Genomic DNA, 27,745 nt, shown 5'->3' on the forward strand with positions numbered 1-27,745 from the left:
AAGAGCACCTTTTTTATGTAAAAAGCATAGGAACATCATAATCTAATGCCCAAACGGGCAGAAATTAAAGTCTTAAAGAAATGGGCCTAAATTTACCAAATACCCCCCTGATTCTGAAGCCCCTGGTAAATATTTTTTTTATTTAGTAGGTTCAAAAGAATAAACGTACTAACAATAATTTACCTTCCAAAATTGTTTGCGGTAGCTAAAGTAGTTCCGGAGCTATTAAAAAAAAACTAGTTTTTAAACGTTATTTTCAAAGAGCTCTAGCTTCCTGAGGAAGCTTTTTCGGACCCATGTTTATATAAACTTTTGTTTTTCTGTTGACGTTTTCTATCTGCCCTAGAAGTTTGTAACATGATCAACGGAACACCCTGTATAGCACGAAAGTACTATTACGGCAGATCACTGTGAGGGCATCTTGAACATCCCCATGGACAGTTCTACAAGCCCCTGAACCACGACACAAGTCACAAAGATGTAGCTAAGCAGTATACTGAGGGTTTAATATTAACACTTAAATTTAATACTAGGTGATGGCTAAAATACTTAAAAGAACTTTTTAAGTATTTTAGTATTTAAAATAACGTTTTAAGTAAAACAAATTAAATTTGGTATGTAGATATGTAACGTAAATCGATTCATCAAGTATTCGACTATTTGTCACTTTCGCTTTGACGCGAAATTGTGCCTTCATTTTCTCATTTTATAATCGATAAAAAATAATATTCTTAAAATAATGACACCCCACTTGTAATGTTTTTTTTTGACACATAACGTCAAAAAAAATCTTGGCGATAGTCCACTATGACTAACATAATAATGTTGAATTTGCGTCAAGTAAACACAGGAAAATAATTTTCGTCATATTTTGTTTTTATGTGGTCTACACGAATATTAAAAATAAGTAAATATGCATTTCAAACATTTAATAATTTCATTCAAATTATTGGGAACAATAACTTTTTAGGCATTAATTTTCTACTGATTATTTATATTATTCTTTCGAATATTTTAGTGTAACCTTTATAAGATTGCGAACCTAATTGTTAGATTATTTTTTGTTTTATTTCTTCTGTTAAATAAATAATTTATATATTTTGCTTTAAATTAAAAATCTTGAATGAAACAATTATATATATTTTTTTTGCAAGGTATAAGTGTGACATATTTTTTTGACAAAAAATCTAAAGAAATTTGATGTCGATATTTTAAGTGCATTTAATTAAAAAAATGTTAATTTCTTTATTGTAAAAAAAGAGTTCCGCGCGAAATTTTTGGTTGCATAGTTCTTTCATTCGATTATGGGAATTTTTTGTTGTCAAAATGCAGTGAAGTCATACCAACACAATTTTCTCCAAGCTTTTGATATCTTATGAAAGAACAAACAGACAGCTTAAAAACAATGAAACAAAGAGAGTAATGGCCTTTGATTTGCAACGAGGTCTGCGTGCTGCAAATTTATCTACATAGTATATTATTTTAAATGTCAATGTTAATTATCAGGCTACAATCTTACTATTTGAGGCTGTTCATCGACTAAATCGTATGTTTACTTTATGTGGTATGAACTTATTGGAGGCAGAGGATCTGACTAAATTGCATTATGTATTTATAGTAAATTAATGAACTTAACTGAGACCGTTCAGCACGTCATAACATAATTCGGACACGTGCGGAGAACTAAACCGATGGGTATGGCGGTTATGTGTCTGTATGCTATTCAGAAAAAACCAACTCTTAAGACAACTGATCAAAAATTTCTTTGATGAGGTCATACTCACCTTAAGTGTAACAGAAACCACGCACGCACGAATTGAAAGGTGTAAAAAAACAAATATCGAATGAATTTAAAATAATGGTGCCACGAAAAAACTAACTTCAGTTAGTTAATAGTAAAGGTTTTCAGTTAGTTTTACCCCTTTCTTAGAAGTAAATCTAAATATAAAGTGGTTTAGCCTGACCAAAAAGATTTTTAGGCATTTTTAAAGCTCTTAGGTAACATACTAGTAAATCGATCTACGTATGGCTAAGATATACCAAAGAGTTCGGAATAATTCAATTTAGGTATACACTTGATGGCCATTTAAAACCCTTGATAAGTAATGGCTTTAAAGCGAAAAACCATTAAATTAAAAATTGCCCTAAGCAAATTATTTGTTTAACCAATGCAAATTATTTGACTTTATGTTAAGTATAAATTCTGAGTGAGTATTCTACCTAATTACCATATAATTAATAAGAGGATTTATATAGGAAAATTTATTTACAAATATGATACCGCTTGGTATTTGAAATCGTATCCACTTTAACTGGCATACAGACTCGTACTTAGTCACAGTTTAAAATTATACGAGATCGATTTCATATGGAAGAAGAAAATTATTACCAACAAAGATTTGTACAATTTGATTCAAGGCTTAGTTAGTCAAGATAAAGTTATACAAGAGCAAATAAAATTAGGAAACGAAGAAATTAAAAAAGAAATTGAAACTACAGAAGATTTGTTAAAACTGGAAAATAAGGAACTTAAACAGCGACTATCTGACGTAGAAAAAAGTCAAGAAAATATAGTATTATTTTTTACGATGTCAAAAAAGCCTCAAGTTCGATAAAAGATATTGAGGGTGTGCTAGATATTAGATATAACAGCAAACTAAAGATTGACTGTCGTTCCAATTATATAAGAGACGTTTACCCAGGGTTGGCAAAACGAAAAACCCATTTAAAAAACCCATAGGGTTTTTGTGCCAAAAACCCACCCAACGACCTATACAAAAATCCATACAAAAGCCCAAAGAATTTGAGATGTTTAAAAAAAATGAAAAATGAGATAAAATTGATACTTTTTATATAGTATTTAATAACAAAATATCAAAATATAATGACATTCTTATTCCTAAGTTTTATCAACAAATCGGGTTTCTCACTTTTTCGTGAGGAACAACATTAAATAAATAATTTCAATTGGAAACAGAACAGAAAGGTACTAATAGACCAGTCTTTAATATTCTTATTTCTAAGTTTCAAAAAATCAATTTTTACATTAAAATATAAAAAAACAAAACAAAAACAAAATGCCTTATTCATTATAGGAATAAAATGAAACTAAATTAAACACCTAAAACAACTTTTTCTTTTTCTCTTTTTTAAAATGACTCATTTTAATTATTTTTACTAGCTTTTCTACCTTATCTGGCAGCAACTTATTCCGAAGATCAGTCCACACCAAACCATAGGAACTAAAGATTCGAAAATGTGGCCATGTTCATCAAAATACAATCTGAATCTGAATTTTGAGCTGTAGAAGTAATCTTAGTTTTTACAATTGACCACCATTTGAATGCAGACATGTTTTCTATCATGCTTTCCTTAAAAAGTGATAATTGATAAATATCTTCATCCTTTATTCGGAATAATAGATAACCTTGGAAAAAATCTTCGTGATTCTCAAGTAACCAAGCCTCTGCCTCATCCTGGTTTTTTTTTTCTAGGTTTTTGTCCATATATTTAGGATCAGTTAAAAAACATAGAAAGTGGAAGGGTTGTATTGCCTGCTCAAATATTTTTTTAATGTCTTCAATGTAGGGGCTTAGACATGGTTTGTTTAATAAATCTAGCCAGATGGTGACGGCATCGGCGAGAGTAGTTTGGTCACTTTGCAATTTATCTAAGGCAGTACCAACTGCCTGTAGTTGTTGCTCTAAGTCAAGTGCATTTTTGTATAAATTAATGTCGTCAATTTTTCTTATAATATGCTGATCAAGAGACTCTGGATGTTCTTTTGTAATTTCTCGGTACATTAGGTAGTTAGCATTAAAGGTACTTACACAGGCCAACTGCGAATTCCAACGGGTATCATTAGGAATTTGAGGCATTAAACCCCCTTTAAGTTTAAGAATTCCGTAAGGTTTATGGTGGTTTCTGATATATGTCTGTATTTCTACTATGTGTTTGAGGACAGTTTGTGGCGAAACAATTTTTTCCAATAGATTTAAATAATGTGCATTACATCCATAGGTTAGTATAGAGGGATATTTCTCTGCAACCATTTTTCTAAATTTCTTCATTTTATTTTCATTGTCGGTTACTATTGCAAAAACGTCTTTATTGTATAATTCCTTACATTGTTTAATCGCACCTTCAGCGATTTCAAAATGATATTTAGATGTTTTTTTGTCATCGACGCAATCTAATGAAGGTAACAAAAAAGAACTATTTCCGGTGTGAATGCTTGTCGATATAATTGGATCGTTTCTAACACTAGACCATCCATCCAACATCAGAGTAACTGGTCTATTTCCCTCGGTCTGCATTAGAACTTCCCTTATTTCTTTTTCATAAACCTCGTAAACTTCATCCAGCAAGTTTCCGGCAATTTGTCTCCTGTTAGGGGGTGTATAACCTGGTCGAAGGGATTGGATCATCTCAATAAAAGATGGATGTTCAACTGTGGAAAATGAGAGATTGCATGTATAAAAACATTCTGCAATTTTGAGGTCCAACTTATGTTTTTCTTCCTTTGATGCTTTTACGACTACTTTGTCCAAAACTGTTTGTTTTCTTCTTTTAGGAGTCATTGTAACTGTAACACCGTCACTGTCAATCAATTGGGGGGATTCTCTATCTTGTTCTGGCCTTTTCCTGTTTTTTTTTGTGCTTTCTGTTGTAGGGCACGAGGAAAAAGAACTATTGTCATCATCTGATAATCGCAAAGGAACTACCTGGCTCTCCAGATACAACGAACACTTTCCAAGATGTGCTTTAATCCTGAGTGTACCATCTGTCAATCGAATCACATATTCCCACTCCACAGATTTGTGACGACCCCCTCCGTAATAGTCCCCACCTTTTTTAACCCTTCCTTTATTAACTTCGTTTTCTTCTTTCTCCAAGTTTTGCTCCATTTCAATCTCACTGTCTGAAATCTCCGACGATCCATCCAAGATGTTGATGACCTCGTGATCAGCCTCCAAATTTTTAGACACAGAATTCCCTTGTGTTGATGTGAATGGTATTGATGAAAGACTATCAAAAGACTGTTGTGATGGTGTTACAGTCTTCCATCCGTTTTCCATCTTGTCATTTTTATTCATATCGTTTCCTGAGTTTACCACTTCTTCAAGTTGTATATCTTCAACGATAACTTCAACTAGGTTTGTTTTTGTTGTATTACCATCCACATTTTTCTACCATAAAAGCAAGAAAAACCCATGCTGAAAATATTTATAGTTTAAAAAAAGTAAAACTCACCTTTTAACTTTTAGTTTACGCATCAAAAAGAAACACACTAAAACACTCTGTTTTATTACTATTACAACACTTTACTAGTGTTGTGTAAAGTTTTAACACAACACCAAAAAAAAAACCAGTCTAGTCAAAACTTCAAAATTAATGTTATTTTTCTATAATTTAAGGTTAGAGTTTCGGAAAATGACAAATAGCCAACAAATACCCAAGAAAAACACAAAAACCCAGCACAAATAACCAAAACCCCACCCAGAGCATACAAAAACCCAGATTTTTGCCAACCCTGCGTTTACCTTGGATAGAGCGATATTGGGAGGGACGCCACGACCACTCTCCATTGAAGTGGTAAATTACACTCTTAAGCTTGGTATATTGAAAAACGCAAAAACTCCTGAGAGAGCAATTAAGGCTAGTTCGAGAAAAAAAACCAAATAGCATATATTAAATGAAAAACGCTGTACATAAACTGGAATCAGGTGACGTTACAGTAACATCAGGACAAAACTAAACAGCCCACAGAAAACCAACTCTGTGAACAGATAATCTCTCAGCCAGGAAGCAGCAATAATCCAACCTTAAGTCCTTTCAACACAAAAAAAGAGTAAATTTCCTCTTGGACCGATGGAACAGTTACCAAGAATATAAAAGTTAGTACTACAATTTTTTATTGATTGGGATACTTTAAAAATACAAACATGTTACTTTCACTAATTATTTTAGTAGCTTTATTTTAATCTTAGATTTAAGTACCTACCTACTATACAGGGTGTCCCATTAGTGCGATAATGGACGATAGCTCCTTATACAGTGATACAAAAAAAAAATTTTATACAAAGTTACTTTACTGTCTAAGGTGCATAACATAAAAATATTTTTGGATATACAGGGTGATTCATAAATGTGATATGATACACAACTTTTTTAATTTAAATGGAACACCCTATATTTTATTGCATTTTTGGATTGCTTTAAAAATTCTGCATACCTTTTATCAAGCATCGTCTATACCAAAACTTACCCGTTTGTGAGATATTTAATATTTTATCAAAAAATCGTCATTTGCACGTCTCCACAAAAACAAAAATAATTCACTCATTTGGGATCCTACAAGCCAAATCTTTTGTAGGTTCTTAGTGCATACTTACACTTACTTTATGGTCCTATGAGAATTTGATAATATTCTACAGGGTGTTCGCAATACTCTATCCAAAACCAAAAAATGTAAACAACCATATCTTATTTTTTTCATATGGAATGACCCATATTTTTTTATCTTAAAATGTTCACAACGTGATAAGCTTTTTTTTTGTTAGGCATGTCCTATACCTATCTGTAATAGTTATCGAGTTTTTTACACTTTTTCCTAATTTCGCCCTTAAAATCCACAATAGTCGCCACAATTTAATTTAAAAGAAGTTTGCTTAGTTGGCCATGGAAATAACAGTTGCACAAAAATCAAGCAATTACTTTGACAGAAGATTTAGTGTTGTCAGTTTATCACTATAGCGAAACATTTTTGCATTAAAAATGATTTTTCGAAAGAGGATAATATGGTGAAAATGATTTACTGTTTGGGTGCAAGTGAGAAAAATAGTTTACTAGCAAGCAGAGTTTATGCACAAAAATATCTGGATGCGAAATGACATCTAAATCGATTGGCATTTGAAAGACTAAAGGAGAGATTTGAAAGAACTGGAAATTTAAATTATGAAATGTCACAAAGACAAAAAACAGGGGAAAATCCACAAAATTAAATGCTTGTTATGCAAGCCCTAGTAGAAAATCCGCATGTCTCTTGTAGGCAAATTGAAAGGCAGTTGGACATTAAAAAAATCCACTGTTAATAGAATCACCCGGAAACATAAATTTCATCCATATCACGTACAGCTTGTACAAGAATTAAGCGATCAAGATTTTGCTAATCGCCGAAACTTTTGCCGCTGGGCTTTGCATCAAATCCCACTACAACAGGACTTTTTTGACTTTGTGTTGTTCACTGATTAAGCGACATTCCATAAAAATGAATTTGTAAACCGACACAACTTCCATTATTACAACGATGTAAATCCAAGGCATGTGATACCACTGGATCATCAACATAGATGGTCACTTATGTATGGGCTGGTATCATTGGGACAAAGGTTCTTGGACCATATTTCTTTGATGGGGCAGTGAACGGTCAGAACTTTCTACATTTTTTGCAAAATGAATTCGAAGAAGAGCTGGATGATTTACCGTTACAAACAGTAAGACGAATGTGGCTACAATTAGATGGAGCGCCTCCTCATTTTAGCCGTGTTGTGAGGGCCCATCTAAATGACCATTTTCGAAATAAATGGATTGGCAGGAGAGGACCAGTTGCTTGGCCGGCCAGATCTCCTGACCTCACAAAACTCAATTTTTTTTGTGGGGGTTTGTGAAAAATCGGGTTTATCAAAGGCCTGTTAGCACCAAAAACGACATGAAGCAAAGAATTCGGAATGTTTTTCAAAAAGATACTAGAGAAATGTTACAGAAAGTAAGCAGTTCTTTTGTTAAACGAATTCGTTTGTGTGATCAACACCAGGGTGGACATGTAGAACATTATTTATAGTTTAATGTACATACCTTTTTGGTTTAGTCATTTGTTGTTGTTATTGTTCACAATTTTAATTTTTTTTATTTAAGGAATATTTTTTTGTTGATTTTTCGATTAGTTTTAAGATTTTATTATTTGGTAAATTTTAAACAAAATTTCTTTTCTGTACATTTTGGTATCATTAAATTTGTTGTAATTTAATGATAATAAAATGCCAAATTTAAAAATGCTTTTCAATCCGTTCCGTTCACTATTTTTAAAGTTTAAGGTTTAATAAATTGTTTTTTTCAAACGTCTTTAAACGTTTAGCAAAATCTTTATCAGATAATTCTTGCATAATCTGTAGGTACCTACATAAAAACATGTGATTCTGTAACAGTGGATTTACAGATAGGTATAGGACATGCTTAACAAAAAAGAAAGCTTATCACATTGTGAACATTTTAAGATAAAAAAATATGGGTCATTCCATTTGAAAAAAATAAGATAAATAAAATTTTTTGATAAAAATTTAAGATACAAATTTTTTGGTTTTGGATAGAGTATTGCGAACACCCTGTAGAATATTATCAAATTCTCATAGGACCATAAAGTAAGTGTAAGTATGCACTAACAACCTACAAAAGATTTGGCTTGTAGGATCATAAATGAGTGAATTATTTTTGTGGAGACGTGCAAACGTCGATTTTTTGATAAAATATTAAATATCTCACAAACGGGTAAGTTTTGGTATAGACGATGCTTGATAAAAGGTATGCAGAATTTTTAAAGCAATCCAAAAATGCAATAAAATATAGGGTGTTCCATTTAAATTAAAAAAGTTGTGTATCATATCACATTTATGAATCACCCTGTATATCCAAAAATATTTTTATGTTATGCACCTTAGACAGTAAAGTAAGGAGCTATCGTCCGTTATCGCACTAATGGGACACCCTGTATAAGTTTCAATTGCAAATTTAAATTATTTACTTTTTTTAAATAGGCTGAACTGTAAATAAAAACTGATACTTAAAACGATTTTAATTCGTTTCATTGTACTTTTAAAACAGCATTTATATATTCCTACAATTTATGAGTGTTCTATTCAATAATATGAGTGTTCTACGTGTATAAGCATAGTTTTAAAAGCTAGAATGATAGGAATGTTTATGTTTATAGAAATTCGTTAAGATGAGAGAAATATTTTAGCCTTTGGATGCTGATTGTATCCTTATTGCAATTATATGGGGGCGTTTCGACCATCTGCATATCTGACTGTTTTATGCAAAAAGAGATCCCTTTGTCGGCTTTAAAGAGAATATAGGTGCCAAATGTTTGTTATTTAATTTTTTTTTAACTATCGACTTTAATATTTGCGAAATTAATACCAACTATAATGAGTTTTCATGGTTTTTGAAAGAATTAGAGGAAAGTTTCAAGATTATAGTTTTATCTGAAACGCATGTCTTAGATAACGAGGGAGAATTCAATATTTTTGCGTTTTTGTAAAGAAAAAGCTCACCACAGTATATTTCTTTATATTTATTGGAGAAGATAATTTATTAAAATTTCAATTGGACGGAATCAGGAAAGGTTTGTTGTAATTTGTATATACAGGTCGCCAGCTATTAATTTAAACGTATTCATAGAAAAATTTTCTGAGTACCTTACACATAATTACTTGAGATCTTAATTTACATATAATATATTACCCACGAATATCTTGCATCGAATCGAATATCTTATGAATAATTTTGCATGGAAAATTAGTACTTTACCAGACAATCCAATAAAACATGCACTGATCGTATTTATGTTACAGGTCAAAACCATACCTTTTTTAAAAATACAAAATTATAAATTTTTGATGGTCGAATAACTGATCACTATTCGATTGCTTTTTCCTTTAAGAATGACTTTGTGAAGAATGGTCAAAGATCACAAGAGATTAAACAAAAACTTATATAAATAATATTAAACTTAGAATGTGTCTACAAAGCAAATTTTGGAATTGTGTTTATCCAGCCCAGAGTCTTTATGTATATCGCAACTTGAAATTTTATCAGTACAACAAATAAACACCAAAATTGCAAAAATTAATTACTAAATTTCTATTTAAGTTATTCTATTTAAAAGTGCTCTCCTGGAAACTACGAAAAATTAAGATATATGATTTTACCATCTTTCCACAGAATTTATATTGCTAAAAAATGTTTTGAAATGTAACTGGACACTATGAAACATCAAAAATAAAACCTTGAATAACATTAGCGAGAAGATTCAAAAAAATTACACTCACCGGTAAGCTGGGTGACCTTGTTCAACTTATTCACTCCTAAACCGTCTGCTCCTGCTCCTCTTCCACCAATTAGTGCTTGGGACAGGGAAGTTTCAAACATATTTTCTCCGAGTTCTCCTCCCTTATCCGTTTCTAGTTGCAAGAAAGTGATTGGATCATCTGTTTGGATTTTCGTACCTAAAAAATATTAATATATTTTACCCCGTATTTACTATATATTAAGATTTAAACTTGGAATTAAATAGTACCTGTTTTTTCTTTAGCCTTTTGAGTGGTCGCTTCCTCGCGCTCTTTTGCCAATAGCATTTCCTTTAGAGCGTTCCTGCAATAATTTGTGAAAATTTCGATTATTGTTGGGCATCGGTCAGAAATTACTCTAAGGCAAAACAGGATGTGGTCTTGATCGTCGTTTGTGATTGGTTTTGTTGTTAGGCCTATGAGAAAAATTGTTATATGAAAAGTGGTAACTAAAGGTTAAAAAAAAATGTGATAGATAAATGCACTAAACTGCAGGTGAGTATTGTACACGCAAAAATAATTTAAGAACCTCATATGTTCTTATCAAATTCTCATTTGTTTTTGAATTATAACATATTTAATTTTTTTTAATAGTTTATAGCTTTTTATAACATATGCTGTAGGTAGTAAAGGATTGTTTGGTCCGTTTTGTTGTTCTGACTTGTGTTGGTGTTAGTGTGTTTGACGCGTTTATTTTTGAGTTTGTATGATTAAAACGTTTCACAGGAGAGAACTACTTTTTTTTTGCAAAATGAGTTAAAACCATTATTAGATAAAATTCCTCTAAATATCAGAATGCAAATGTATTATCAGCAGGATGAAGCTCCCACACATTTCGCTCATCAGGCCAAAATTTGGACGAGGAGTTTCCAGGACTAGGGATTAATCGCAGTCGTCCCATTAGTTGGCCTCTAAAATCTCCAGACCTCAACACCACCTGGACTACTGTTTGTGGGACTGGTTTAAAAATGAGGTATACAAAGTGATAGTCGACACTCGGGAGGCCCTAAATCGACGCATTAGAAATGCGGCAGTGTTCGTTAAAGAAAGACATGAATCACTTAGAAAAGCAACAAGTGCCCTTCGCAGATGAAGTAAAATGTGTTTAGAGGTTAATGGCGATAGCCGACCCCGGTACCATGGTGGGCAAAGTGTTCATGATTCGATGGTGTGGTCTCAGGTTCAAATCCTGGCATGGGCATGGTTGCTTGTGTTTGTCTTGCAAATCAATACTCGCGGTTCGGAATCCACATTAATTTGTGGGTCCATTACAATCAACAAAATTGGAAGGCCGTCGAAATACGACGCAAGTCCATTGTAATTGAGGAAGAAGAAAAAGGTTATGTCAGTATTTTTGAACATCTGTTAAAACAGCGCTATAATTAGTAGCAAACTTGTCCGTGGTCGTATTCAGAGTGTTTCATTTTCTTAAATTGGTTACAAAGTTTTCTCTTTTGCTCAAAACTAGTTAGTGAAAATTATTGGTGGTATTCCTTAAGAAATTTAGATTTTCGGCTAGAATTTGTACAAAGCATTGGCAATCATATAGAGCCTAAATCCTTCGGATGTACAAAGGACATATTATGTTGTCTATTACAATTTTTCAGACAAGGACCAATAAAACTGTGACAATTTTTGTCGTACTACTAGCAGGATCATTTGAGACTGTTTCCTCAACTTCAGCACTCTTGCTCTTACTATACGAGTGGATTTCATGAATGGTCCATTTGTAAAGGATCAATAACCTTCAAAATATTTTATAAGCAAATTATATTATATTCTAGTTATAGGAAATGGTGCAATCTAAATAATATGTTGTATTGTTACCATGGGTACATTAACCTTAAATAGTTTAGTAAGCATTAGGTATTATTCCAGATATTATAATATACCTGGAATAATACCTACCTGTATTTTGCTGAATAATTAATTAGGAAGTGAATTAAACAATATATGTAATATAATTGGGTATTAATAAAATGTGATTGATAGTAGCAACAAGGGACGTCTTATTTCACATGGCGACCCTGCCAGACAAAAAAAAATTAACTTTTAGTTAAAAAAGTAACGTTTACGTTTTAAAAAGTAAGTGCCTAAAAAGTGAAAAACCGAAAATCAGCAAGGTAAAATGGGCACTTCACAGTCAACGGATCAAAAAGTGGAAGAAAATGGAGTAGTTAATTCTAACTTCATAGTCCAAGAGGCAGAATATAATATCACAAAGGGTGTTAAGGTTGTGTTATACCTTATCCTGTGCATATTGGTAGCCGTGTTTGCTTCGAAGATATACAAGACGTGCAGAGAAACATGAACAAACAACTCCGAAGAGATTTAGCCGCTTCAGTAGCGAGCGTTGCTGCTGTTTAGAAAAGATACAGTTGTGTCCTATAGTATTTTCGGCAGTGTTTGCAGTGTTAGTCCCAGTAAAAGTAAACAATAAGGTGTGTTAAAGGTGTTAAAAGTGCTGTAAAATGTCAAAAGGGTTCAGCAAAGAAATGTTTACTAGATATAAGTACGTAAGTTTATATTTAGATCTATCTTATGTTCTTTAGTCGTTAGTTTAATAATTTTAGGAATTTGTCATTATATTTTATTTAAATATTTGAGTTAGTCTTTAAATGGAATCTGACTATCAAGTAGTCCTAAAACTTTGGCCATTATTAACGTTAAATGCTACACGAAGATTTAAATTTACAGTTAGCCGCAATTAAGGCTGACGTAATTAAAGAATCAAAAAGGGTTTTAAAGAAAAATATTCCTAGTAGTGAAATAGTTCGAGTTGAAGTCAGGGATCAACTTATAATACTATATAATCAATTTACAAGCATAGTGAGGGAGTCATGGGAGTCTTTGGATCTTTTGGAGAAAAATATTTGTAGACGACATTTTAATTATATTAGGGATAAAACAATAAAATCTTTTCTAGCATTAAAACTGAGGATTATAATACCACAGTCAATTTTTTCAAAAATAGATATTAACGTCTTAGACAGTGAAGACGAAAGCGACGACGACGAGGAAACTGAGACTAATATTTTAACAATGGTGACTGCAACAGATTTCTTTAATCTTGCAAGTAAATTAGTTCCCACTCAATTTGATGGAACATTTGAAAATTTTCAATCATTTTTAGATTGTTTAGAACTGCTTAAAGCAAATTCAGCAGGTCACGAAAATAATGCTTTAGCTTTCATTAAAACTCGTTTAACTGGGAAAGCTCGTAGCTTAATAACAAACGAACAATCAATTGACCAAATCATAGATAAACTTAAAAATAATATTAAGGGTGAAAGTTCTCGATTATTAACAGCTAAACTTTTAAATTACAAAGAAAATCACAAGGATGCAACTTCGTACGCAGTCGAAATTGAATCTTTGGCAGACAAACTGCAAAAATCTTTTATTTCAGAAGGCGTTCCAGCACAAGTTGCACAAAATTACACTGTAGAAACTACGGTAAAATCTCTCACTCAAAATGCAAGTAACGAAAAAACACGTTTAATTATGCAAGCCGGCACTTTTACAACAATAAATGATTGTTTGACTAAATTTATGAATGTTAGCTCTGACCCTAACCAATCTAACGTATTTCGTTTGCATCAAACTAATCGTCGAAACTATCGCGGTAGAGGTGGTCAAAATGGATATAGAAACAGCGACCATCAACAAGTCTTTAATAATAATCGCGGAAGATTTAATTTCAGGGGTTCTCGAAGAGGGCGTGGTAACTATAACTATAACTGTAACTATGACAATAATTACCGACAAAATTTTAATAATAACCAGCAAAACTATTATAATAACAATACATCTTCAATAAGATACACTAGCGCAGAAATTCCTGAAAACCAATCGAGCCTCCAACCGGTTCGATTGGGGGAAATGGAAAATTAACTAATATGTTTCATCTAGATCTTACACTTTCAAATTTCGTATTACTTGATATAGATATGACTAAATCTCAAAATGTACTGCTAGTCGATACAGGGGCTGATATTTCCATTTTTAAACGCACAAAAGTTGATAATAATCAGATTATTAACATAGCTAATAGCAGCGAAATTAAGGGCGTAACAGACGGGTTAACTAAGTCATTGGGTGAGACGGAAACTGTAATTTGGCTCGAAGATCAAGGGTTACATCATAATTTTCATATAGTAGATTCCGATTTTCCTATTCGAGGGGATGGTATTCTCGGACGTGATTTTTTAGCTAAATATCAGGCAGTTATTGACTATTCAAATTGGACCCTAAGTATGCAGATTCGGGGCTTCAAATATGTAGTTCCTATATTTAGTGGTCCAGAGAAAAATACAGTTCACATATCCCCTTGGTGCGAAGTCATAAGGCAAGTCGATAGCCTAAAAAACCTATCACAGGATTCAGTAGTTTTAAATAAAGAGTTACACCCAGGTGTTTTTGTTGCTCGATCTATTATTAATGGGAAAAATCCCCTTGTAAGAATAATTAATACGACATCTGAAAGCGTAGATATAGACCTTTCTAAATTAGAAGTTATATAATAGACCTTTCTAAAATAGAATGTATATAAGATTGACATAGAACCCAAAAATCGTGAAATACAATTAGTGAACGAACTTAATCCATAAATGGACAGAAAACTTGGAGATTATGTATTGATTTTCGAGCAGTGAATAAATCGCTTATTGCAGATAAATATCCGATTAGTCGAATGGATGATATTTTAGATCAATTAGGTAGGGCTAAGTGGTTTTCAGTAGTCGACCTCATGTCAGGTTTTCATCAAATACCTCTTGACGAATCTTCTCGTGATATAACCTCATTTAGTGTCGAGAAAGGGTCTTTTAGATTTACTAGATTACCTTTTGGGTTATCAGTCAGCCCTAATAGTTTTCAACGAATGATGTCCTTTGCATTTTCGGGTATCACACCGGAGAAAGCATTTCTCTATATAGATGATTTAATCGTTATAGGTTGTTCAGAACAACATCATTTAGGAAATTTAAAAAATGTTTTTGAAACATGTAGAAAATTTAACTTGAAACTAAATCCACAAAAATGCGATTTTTTTAGAAAAGAAGTTACCTTTCTAGGTCATAAAATTACAGACAAAGGCATTTTACCAGATGAATCTAAATATAGTACCATAAAAAACTATCCTATTCCGAAATCTGGTGATGAAGTAAAACGATTTGTAGCATTTTGCAATTACTACCGCAGATTTATACCAAATTTTGCTGAAATTACACATCCTCTAAATAAATTAACAAGGAAAAATACCGAATTTGTGTGGTCAAGGGATTGTCAAAATTCTTTTTCTTTACTGAAAAATTTCTTGATAAGTCCCCAAATTTTACAGTATCCCGATTTTAGTAAACAATTTATTCTTACGACTGACGCATCAAATATCGCGTGTGGAGCAGTTCTCTCGCAAAACAGTAATGGTAATGACCTACCTATTGCATATGCTTCTCGTACGTTTACTAAAGGAGAATCACACAAACCAACTATCTTAAAGGAATTAACGGCAATCCATTGGGCAATTAAATATTTCCGTTGTTATTTATATGGACAAAAATTTTTAGTTAAATCGGATCATCGACCCTTGGTTTATTTGTTCTCAATGAAAGATCCTTCTTCTAAACTCACCAGAATGCGTTTAGATTTAGAGGAGTTTGACTTTGAGATAGAATATATTAAGGGTAGTGAAAATGTTGCTGCTGACGCGTTGTCAAGAATTGACTTTGAAAATGTAAAGAGTATTACAGAAACAAGCTCACAAATTTTTGTTTTAACTAGGTCACGAACAAAACAACTAGTTAGTGACGCAGCAAAAAATCCAACTAAAATCCCAAATTCAATAACAGAACCTAAAATTTACGAGACATTAAATAATTATGATATATTAAAAATGCCCTTATTAAAATTCGAGCTCGAACGAATGTAAAAATATTAGTCTATTTCAGAAATAAAATAAATGTAAATGTTAATATGCCTGTCATTAATGATGATTTTGCGTTAGCGCAATTATTATCTAAGCTTGAAAAATAGCTGATGACTGCAGTTTTAAAAATATGAGACTAAGTATAAGTGATAACATTTTTACGAGGTGCACCGTAAATAATTTTAAATATAAAGGGCAAGAAATATTAGAAAAATTAAAAATTGTACTATTTCCTCCCCCAAAGGAAATAAACGATAAAAAAGAACAGCTTAAACTTATGGAAAGATTTTCATAATGACCCTTTACTAGGAGGTCATTGTGGACAAAAAAGAGTCTTAAAGAAGTTAAAATCATTTTATCGTTGGAAAAATATGTCTCGCGATGTCGCTCATTATGTTAAGAAATGTCATAGGTGTCAAGTTAATAAGCCTGGTTATAAACACATTGAACCATTAACATTGACACCTACACCCCAAAAAGCTTTCGATATTGTTTGCATTGACACAATTGGTCCTTTTCAAAAATCAAATTAGGGTAATTCTTATGCTGTTACGATCCAGTGTGAACTAGCAAAATATGTCGTGATAATTCCAATCCCCAATAAAGAAGCGTCAACAGTGGCTAAGGCTATTTTTGAGAATTTTATCCTTATATACGGTTCCATGAAAGAAGTCAGAACGGACATGGGAACTGAATATAAGAATGAACTTTTTAAAAACCTTAGAAATTTAATAAAAATTACCCATAAAACGTCTATTCCTTATCATAGCCAAACAATAGGTGGTTGCGAACGTATTCACCGGGTTCTTAATGAGTTTATGCGAATGTATGTAAACGAAACGCGTTTAGATTGGGATATATGGACTAAATATTTTGCATTCTGCTATAATACAACACCAAGCGCATATCATAATTATACCCCATATGAATTAATTTTTGCTAAACAAGCGGACCTTCCAGAATTTCTCAATGGTTAGGTAGATCCATTATATAATTTAGATGCGTATGATAAAGAAATACGTTTCAGATTACAAGCGGCTCATAAGAGAGCTAGGGAATTTCTTGACAAAGCAAAATGTAATCGTAAAGCATAAGTTGACCTGAATTCAACTCAATTGTTACTTAAACCAGGAGATTTAGTACTAATCACGAATGAAGATCGTCATAAACTAGATCCTTGGTATGATGACCCATCATAGCTGTACAAGGTCCAAATTGTGTTATAAAGGATAATAAAGGCAAAGAGTCTATAATTCATAAAAATAGGCTTAAGAAATATGTAAACCAAATGTAAAATATAATTTCATTGTAATAATTTTAAGATTAAATTTAAGTTATTGAGCATAAGCAGTGGAAAAAACAGTGAAACAAGTATAAAAGCAAACACAGTGTATTTTGGCATTTTTCTACAAAAGTGATTTGTGCGCGGAAATAGTTCAAATGCGAAAAGCTTTAAAATAATTTTGAAAGGCAGTATAGTTAAACAATAATAATTATTATTAACATGTATAGCATTAATTATTTTAAATAATATAATATTGTAAAATATAAACTGGTATCTAGGTAGCTATTAGGGTAAGCAATTTTATAGTTTTTTTTTTTTAATTTTATTTTTTTTATATAGAGTACAGGTATACACTTTTGTCTTTAGATAATGCCCTTCACAAGTGGCCATAGTGAAGGTCATTCTCTAGGAAACGGAGGTGTAAAGGATCACAGCAGAAGTTTTTACTATCGTAACATAATTAAACAGCACAAGTTTTTAATATCGTAACAGTTCACAGAAACACCCAAATGCGTCTTTTTTCAACCAAAAACAAAAGAAAAAACAGAACTCCACAAATGCCGGATGTCATCTTGCGAAATGTCAAGATGGTCAGCTTTTACCTGCAGTGTTGCCATTTCAATTATTTTTTCTAAAATATTTGGAATGACATTACCGTAAGCAAAAGCTCAGTGACGTGCGACATGTAATCTTATCAAACGGCTTTCTGTTTACATTCGGCATTAATTTTCATTATGCAAAACACAGCATATTAAACATTTTAAGATTACAATTCTATGCGGGTTTTACACATTAGAATAAATATTTTAAAAATGCCTGGATTTTCGGGTAATATTTTGGGACATTTTATCGACAAACGACGTAGCTTCGACGAAAGTCAGATGTTTACTAATCCCGTCCTCGGGCCGGCCGGGGCGATGCTCTGTCGCAGGCACTCGTACACGCGCGACGTTGCAAAATTTCGCCTCTATGCGGTTTCCTATAAGTAACGAACGAAAACACGATCTGTATAGCAAAAATTATCTATACCATTCTACGGAAAAAAAATCTGTAAAAATTTATATTATTTTACCTTTCCGATAAATTGAAGGATAACGGAGATACGAGGGGGATTCCAAAATGCAACATTTTCAAAATTGCCCTATATCTTAAAAACTAAAAGGGCCGTGAACATTTTGTTAGCGGCATCTTTAGTTTTATGAAAAAGTTGCATACTGTCGTAAAAATTGCATCCCGCTAACGTTAAAAACAACAGAGATACTCCGCAAACGCATTCAAAATGGAACACCGTGTACATTGAAGGAGAGCATTCGATTGTAAAAGAATTTTTAAATCGAAAATATAGTTGATAAGCAAGAAAGATCTTATTATTTAATAGTGAGACCTTATAAAAAAGATTATTTTGTATTATTTTGTAAGATATTTAGTAGATACTTTGTAAGATAAGATTATTACCTACAAATAGAAATTCAAGAAAATACGAAAAAATAATAATTACTACATCATTACCCCGATTTGGCGACATAGTCTAGGCGAATTGTACTTTTTAGGGAAAAAATTGTTATCCGGAAACTAACGAGGGGAAAAGGTTTGGGGGGTATCAGGAACGAGAAAAAAATTCATGCAGGAACAGGTTAAGGGAAGTAAAGTTTTGGGGGGGTGAAAAGGGGTGAAAAATTGTACCTTTTCGATTTGCGGCGAAAGTTGACGTCAAAGAAAAAAATGTATAGTGGAAAAGTTGTAAATAATAAAAAAATCTACAACTTTTATAGAGGCCACTTTGTGACATAACCTCAACATTTCCAAGAAAATCGCGAAAAATTGCTTTTTTTTAATTTTTTTGTTTTTTATTTTTCATTTTCGGACAAACACACTGATTTTGATCGAACTTGGCAAAAAGATACTTTCAGGTGTCCTTAAAAACCACAATTTTTTTCAGACCGAAATATTGAAAATTTTCCGAGATATTAAATTTAAAAAAAAAAATGACGTTTTTTTCAATTAAAATTTGTCCTTCAAAAAATCGTCGTAGGAGATTCATCCAGGTCTCATTTTGTTTGTTTTTTTATCTACTTTCAGATAAAATTAAAAAAAAATAGACTTGCCATTTAAAAATGTGCTCAAAAATGCAAAAAACTAAAAAAATTTTTTTAGATTTTTATAAATAAAGTCAATAAAAAAATATTTTAGATAAGAAAATGATAATTTTAATTATTTATTTTAATAAAACACATTGATTATAATACATTTAATAATAAATAATTTCAAACATTCTTTTTTTTCATAAAATTTATTGTGTATTTTTTCTGTTATACCATCCAATCAAATACTGATTGATTATTTCAATTTTAAAAATATTAAAATGCATTATTATAAGTTGGTAAGCCGATAATGTATTATTTTTCTAGAAAATTAGGAAAAACTGTCTATTTTGCCAAAAATTTAGTCATACGGCCTTGAAGAAAGCGAATTTGGGCACAATAACCTTCGAAAATAGACTCAGCACATTGTAAAATATTAAGTAATGTGAAATTTAATCGTAAAAATAGTAAAATCAATGAGATCCCACGCCCCTTAGTAGCCGGAGTATTAAGTATATCCATGCAATCGAATGTTTATAGTAATATTATCAAGAAATTAACTTTACGATCAAATAACAAAATATATGTTTTTTTTGTATTTTTTCCCGTAGAATTCAATGGTGTAATCAGATTTTTTGTTTTTTAAAAAATTTGAACATATTCTTAACAATTATCGTAAAAATTTTTTTGAAAAAAAAAATTTTTTAGTTTTTTGCATTTTTGAGCACATTTTTAAATGGCAAGTCTATTTTTTTTTAATTTTATCTGAAAGTAGATAAAAAACAAACAAAATGAGACCCGGATGAACCTCCTACGACGATTTTTTGAAGGACAAATTTTAACTGAAAAAAACGTCATTTTTTTTTAAAAACTTAATATCTCGGAAAATTTTCAATATTTCTAACAAGGTATATGCTTCGGACTTCGGATCCAGTGGTCTCTGGTTCGATCCCTATTAAATTAAAACATTTTTTTGAAAAAATATTTTTTATATTTTTTGTCCTTTCATAATTGTATTTGTTTTCATTCCTTTTAAGATAATATGTATAATATGTACTGAATGTGATATTTGGCGTTTTAAAATCCATATTTTAGTCAATAATGATACACGATGGTGTAAACTCATTTTATTTTATATTTTTTTATTTATGTTAGTGTGAGTCAGTGTGTGGCTTTTGTATTTAGATAGGTATGTCTTTTCTGTTAATTAGCGTTCTGTTCTGTATCATTTAATTTTGATAATTTTATTTAGGTCTGATGATGCCCTAATACGGCGAAACGCGTAACCTAAAATAGACGCTTGATTTATGAGACTTAGACTTTGAGTTTACTTTCTCCCTCCTTTTGTTAATAAGCGTAGATAACGTATATTAAAGAAAAAGGAAAAAACATTGCAATGCCGCTCCATCGCATTGTTGATTCCATGGACACAACTAATCTTTACCAGTGACATCGTCAAAAGATATTTACATGATAAATATATATTATTAAAAGAATATGCTTTACATTATAAACAATATTACCGTTTATGAACTCTTTATGCGTTTTTTTAATGTAGTTCATTAGAATAAAGGTACCTATCCAATAAAACGCATTTTTATGGAAATTAAATATTTTATAATTATTGTAGATTTCTTAATAAGTTTTTATTATTCTACGTTTATGACGACGATTGGCTCTTGATATGATGTTATAACAATATCGGTATTTACTTGTGAAAAGATCGGCCTAAATCATCTTTTCCCCCATGGTGCGGCACAAACAGCAGAAGTTTTGTACTATCGTAACATAATTAAACAGCACAAGTTTTTAATATCGTAACAGTTCACAAAAACACTCAAATGCGTCTTTTTTCAACCAAAAACAAAAGAAAAAACAGAACTCCACAAATGCCGGATGTCATCTTGCGAAATATCAAGATGATCAGCTTTTGCCTGCAGTGTTGCCATTTCAATTATTTTTTTCTAAAATATTTGGAATGACATCACCGTAAGCAAAAGCTCAGTGACGTGCGACATGTAATCTTATCAAACGGATTTCTGTTTACATTCGGCACTTGTGAAGTTCTGTGTTTGCTCTTTAGTTTTTTGGTTGAAAAAGGAAAAAGGTCTCATGTGAGTGTTTTTGTGAACTGTTACGATGGTAAAAACTTATACCATACCATGGAAAAAACGCGATTCCTAACATCATATCAAGGGAGAACCGTAATCATAAACGTAAAATAGGGGATCATAGAAATAAACCTAAATAAAAACTTGAATGTGAAGTTTGTGTAAAACAGATGAATTTTTATATTTTTAAATTAAAATATTTTTTTTGAAAATACGTTAAAATGTTAAAAATTTGTATTTTAAAGCATGAATTATTAAGAAATCTAAAATAATTATGAAAAATTTAATTTGCATAAACATGCGTCTGATTACACAGGTATTTTTACTCTAATGAAGTACGTTAAAAAAAACGCATAAAGAGTTCATAAACGGTAAAATTGTTTATATTTAAATCACAATTTACTATTAATAAATATTTATCATGTAAATATTATTCTGGCGACGTCATTCGTAAAGATTCCTTGTGTCGGTAGAATCAACAATGCAATCGAGCGGTGTTGCGATGTTGTTGCCCTTTTATCTAGTATACGTAATCACAGCCATTTTTACTCTAGCCGCGAACATCGCAAGGCAACACCGCGAACCGCTTATGCTTCCGGATCGATTTAATAGCCGTATTTAACGGGACTCGGCAATGATTTTAAGTTTTTTTACTAACAGAAATGCCCGTTTTGTTGAAGGCATTATGCTATTCATTGGAAAATAGATTTGATATGATTTTTTAACTTTATTTTCATAATATCAAGATTATATCCTAATTTATAAAACAAAAAAAAATTTACCTCTGGATGTTTACTAATTATTGATCAAATATTTTTGTTGGCTTTTTTCGAATAATAATTCTACATTATGGTAATAAATGGTGGATACAAAGTGTTAAATTGTAAATTAACATGCAAAGCCTGAATTATTACATATTATACAGTGTGGTACATAATAAATGTGAAACAATGATTGTTTTAAATTGAAAGTTAAGTATATATCAAAAATGTCGTCAAAAACACTTACAGAAATAAGTATGAGATTGGGTGATTTTGGACACAAAATAGCTAGTATACAGGGCAGATCAAAGCATATATAGTAATATATATTAAGCAAGCATAGCATATAGTGCAAGGCGAGGAAGTATATAACATAAAAGACATCACAATGGTTGCTGGTGAATAAGGTCCTCAGAGTCCTCATTATTATAACAATTGGCTAATTCCGAGGCTGATTCCAAATCACAATTATTATTAATTAAAATAATGCCTCTCTTTAAGCAATTTATGCTTTTTTTAAGAATATCGCTAAGTGATTCTTGAGCTGATGGTTCACAGCTAGGAGATTTATATCTAGACAACAAATTCTCTAGCTGAGACCACCTATTTAGTGTCAATTCAAAAGGTAAAATCCATTTCAGGTCAATATGGGTCAGTTCATTCCTATTTATAAACACTTTTACTTTCATGTTGCTCTCTACTATGACTTGATTAGCGATATTTAAACAAGTATTAGTCAAATTTAAGGTGTAAAAACATATTTTTAAATTATCAACTATTTTTACATTCCACAACTCTGAAATATTAATTTTTTTAAGATAATTATTTATTATCATATGAAAATTTGTAATAAGATCCGATTGTTCAAATTCAAGATTGTTGAGTTCAAGACGATGTGCATGTTCTTTATTTCATTCTTCTGGACTCTTTCGAGGGAGAGGACCTTTTTTGAAAGATATCCAGGTAAATTTGGAAAAATTTGAGGAACTGCTGAAGGAACTAATCGAGTTTTAGTAGGTATTTTTGTTGTTGTGCCATTTGGCAAAAGATAAATATCCTCCCAAATGATGTCAGTGGGGGCAAAATGCTTAGCACAAACAACAGAATGCTTAGTAGGAGTCCAGTTGTCTCTAGGAATTGCTTTCAGCCATTTACCTTTAATTTGCTCATCTTTAGGAAAACCAAACACCGATTCAGCTCCCTCGCCTGCATCTAATGAAGTTTTGTAATTGGATTTGCATCCAGGGACACAGCATGGACTTGGCATGTTAAAAATGTACAAATATTATATAAACTTACCTACTACCGGCTACTACAACTCCTAACCCTGACTTAAACTACTTACTTACCACATATTGTTTACAAGTAGGGAGACAAATACCTACACCAATTTTCCATATTTCTCCCTATGTATATTAAGCTATAAAGCAATATATTATTATCCACAGACTAACCAAATAAATGAACTACCACAAGTTCAAAATACAAGTCACAAAACCATTTTAAGTAAGAAAGCCAAGAAACACACAATAATAACAAACCCACTTTTAAAACATCATTTAGCTAGCCGGCCGGTAAATTTTGTTCGACTTTTAAGTTCGATTATTTAAATAACTACGCAAAATCCACATTAAACAATATAACTAGAACTTAGAGTAGGTTTTTAAAATTGAGTCTTAACGTTAGTAATTTAAATTTAAGTACAAAAATCCGAAATTTTAAGAGAGAAACGAGGTAAACACCCACGGAAACCGCTGCGATTACCTACTAATATATGGGCCAATATGGGGTTATGGGGTTTCCAAGATCGCGGCGTCGATCGACTCGCTATATTGTCGATGTGATGATGTTCGTGGCTAGAGATAAAGAAGGTTGTGACGTAATCTTCATTCATTTTACATACTACAACTTTGAATATTGACTTCTTTATAGAGTATCTTATTATAATATATCTTAAAAAATGATTTTTATATGAATAAAGGAGAACAGTAGTAATGTTTTGTGCCTGTCAAAATAAGTGATAAATTCTTGATATTAGAGCGTTTTTTTGCCATTCCTACATTGGCATCTGAGATGTTGCAATAAATGTCCATAGTCCCACTGAAATGCTAATTCTAGCATTTCAATGTTCTAAGTGTATACATATGACGGACTATATTATTATATTGCCAATAAATAATACCACAGAAACTAGATTGTTAGAACAGACGATTGCATTTTGCAAAATTAGTGTTCATATCGATATATTTGAGGTGTAATTTTCTTTAAAAAGTTTTTTATTGATAAATAAATACTGTTAGTTTTTGGTGTATATTGTTGCCTATGCTTTTCCACTTACTTTAAATTCTCAAGTTCGAAATTTATTCGTTGTACTATAAAAAAAGTCTATAATGCGAACAGAGCCGCGGGTCAGAGCTAGTAAGTTACAAAATTCAAATAAAAATAATTTCGTCAGTCCACAGAAGTCTTAAAATTACTTTAAAATATAATTATTACTCGTTTGATTTCCCTTGTATAAACCAGATGTACTTACTAGAATTTCCCAAATGAATAACCCCGCACATAATAAACATTGCCTCTGCATCAAATTTATTACGAACAACCGGGGACTCCAGGTTACCATATCTCAGGGCAAGTTTGGTGAGCGTCGTTGCTAGCGCAGCCCCAATGAAAAAGTCACCATCTATGAGATACTGCCTCAGTGCTGGACGTTTTTCTTTTGTAGATTTCCTAGTAAAATATAAATCTTTAACTTTATTTTTGATCAAAAAAGATATATTTTTTTAATATTTCTTTTAAATATTATTGAGATATATTTTTTAAGAACTTACTGCACAGAATTAAAAGCACTCTGAGTGGCATAAGTGCCATCTGACGTCACCAATGTTGTAACAGATGGCACATGCGCGGTTCCTTCTGCCTGCACCTCACCTGGTAATCCTTGATTGTGTCTCATCTCAGCACTTACTAAAAAGCCTTCGCCCAGAGTGTTTACAACCTAGTTTGGAATAAATTTTAAATATAAAACTAGAACTCAATAATAATTGAAATAAAAATTCACCTCCTTCATAACGGCTTCGATGTCCGGCACCGTAGTGGCGTATTCTCCCAAGATCCAAAGTGCAGCTCTATGCACCTTAACAGATTTGATGTCCTTGAAGGATTCTAACAGTTTCTAAAAAATATGACACTTGTATAAAGAATGTATTTTATTTCAGATGTTCAGCTAATGACACATAGGTGACTAAAGCTCAAAATCATAGGAACCATATAAAAGTATGTAATGTTAATTAAGGTAATTATATATGAATGGATAAATTTTATTCTAGCCGATTTATTCTCCAGTAATTCTTCGAGTAGTAGTTCAAGTGTATAGTTTTTCGGAGTTTTCTAGTTTTACCTTTTTCATGTTAACTTAAGAAAAATTTAAACTGTAATATATTTGATTTTACTTAGTATCGCCCAGGTAATCGAAATATATTAGCATCTTGTAGTAAGATTTTGTTTATTAAAAAAGTAAAAAAGCCGGAGCTTTAAAAAATCTTTAAAAAGAAAAATTTGCAGGCAAGTGAAGAAATTTTAAATAGGTAAACCAACAAAACTCACTGAGTCCAGTGTGTAATTTCTTATTATTTTTATTCTTACATTATTAAACACATAAATAGAAACATACTAGGAACTATGGCAAAACCTTGAATTATCAGCTGAGAGTGCTTGTGCAAAGCCCTTTACATTAACAATATTTTTTTAATGTTCAGGGTTAAAAGAGCATAAAGAGAATAGAACAAATGTTTTATGGCAACAGTATAATATTATCTATTTGTCCTGGGATATAGAGACATGATTAAATAATTCTAATAGAGTAAAGCAAAATAATATACGAATAATGGTACTTCACCCTGGAGAAATATATGGTAATCTAATGTATGTATGAGGTGACCCAGCTAAGTGATTAAAGAGTAATTATTATCTTGTGCCAAATAATTTTAGAGGTGATGACGCATACACTATCACATTAGCATTAGCCGCAGCACTACTACTGCATGTCTTGCTATGCAATACAGTCACTGCTAAATTTAACTTATCCTTTCTTAATTTAGACGTGGCTCATTAAAATAGAAAAAACAAGTTTTTCAATCTGCTTTTCAAAATAGTAAATTGTGGTTTTATAAATATTTTTTCGTGTTGTTAACTATTTACTTTATGTGTGTATTGCTAATGTATGTTAAATTTTGTTAATAAATTTGTGAAGCAAAATACAGCAATAAAGCCAAGAAAATAAAAATATTACATTATTTATAAAAAATATTAGATTTTTACAGCTTTAGATTACAAATTTTAGATTAAAAAAAACCTTAAGTTGCCTGCAAAAGGGTCAGACTCATAACAGATTCTCATCATTCTTGGGGGAGTGGTGAGAAGAAACCGCAATTTGTACGATAAAAGGATACCCTAAACATAGGAGCATTAGAGACATTTTTTTGAACTGCTTCAATTGTTTCCATATAAAAGTCATAGAAGGGAGACCACACTACCGAGGCATATTCCAGTTTAGATCAAACCGATGAGAGGTAGACAATTTGCAGGCAGAGTACAGATAACTGAGTAGCGCAAAACAAACCCAAGGTTACCCACACCATCATTATAATGTGATACAAATTTACTTTATTTAATTTACAATGGATTTTATACCATCAGGGCCGTAGGAATACTTTGATTTGACACATGCATCATAGATCCGTTAAGTGATTTGAACTTTGTTCAAATTAAGATAATATTTAAGGTTATATTTTGGAGCATCACCCACATGTTTCTTATAAGTTCCAGAAAAGTGAAATTTAAACAGAGTGTCTGCAGAACTATCACCTCAATACATGTTATTGGGATAGAAGCTTGAATTGCATAAGGTGTTTCATCTCATGTGTGTTTCATTTCATGTATGTTAACACTTATTACGTGAAGCCAATGTTGTCGGAAAGAGGAAAATGTAATGTAATCAGCCTCATTTTTTGTTTTTAATTTAGTGTGAGCGAGTTTTTTGCTACAACCAAGTAGGAAAATTTGATGATTTAAAGAGCCTAATTGGAACATATATATCCAGTGCGCAATATAAAATACTGTAAAAATAATCAACACAAATATTAACATCATTTGAATGAAACACCCACTGCCAAGAAATGGAAGCCAAAAAACCATTAGCGCATAATAGTTGCAATTTTTAAAACTAGGATGGTAAACATCATACTTGACTATTAACATTATTAATTGCAACTCTTAATAAGCTAAGTGGCGCTGTGTAATATTTGTAAGATTCTCATTAGCACATGTAAGACCAATACCCCAAACATTTTTAAACACCAAATCGACAACTCGCCATTGCATGCAGAATGTGATTTACTTTCAACAGTTTTGCAGAGCCTTACAAAAATCCTTTACTTAAACATATTAAGTAAA

At 31.6% G+C, this 27,745-nt stretch overlaps 1 protein-coding gene across 1 annotated transcript in view; it reads right to left on the reverse strand.

Moving 5' to 3' along the window:
• Positions 1 to 27,745, reverse strand: part of LOC126733882 (coatomer subunit beta) — a 68,849-nt gene that overhangs the window by 17,394 nt on the left and 23,710 nt on the right. Inside the window, exons 7-11 of the mRNA XM_050437314.1 lie at positions 25,353 to 25,466; positions 25,123 to 25,289; positions 24,825 to 25,021; positions 10,358 to 10,543; positions 10,110 to 10,286 (exon numbers count right to left, since the gene is read on the reverse strand). Coding sequence (XP_050293271.1) covers positions 10,110 to 10,286; positions 10,358 to 10,543; positions 24,825 to 25,021; positions 25,123 to 25,289; positions 25,353 to 25,466 — 841 coding nt within the window. The remainder of the gene's footprint in view (positions 1 to 10,109; positions 10,287 to 10,357; positions 10,544 to 24,824; positions 25,022 to 25,122; positions 25,290 to 25,352; positions 25,467 to 27,745) is intronic.

This window comes from Anthonomus grandis, chromosome 3, assembly GCF_022605725.1.
Source record: "Anthonomus grandis grandis chromosome 3, icAntGran1.3, whole genome shotgun sequence".
Taxonomy (NCBI): domain Eukaryota; kingdom Metazoa; phylum Arthropoda; class Insecta; order Coleoptera; family Curculionidae; genus Anthonomus; species Anthonomus grandis.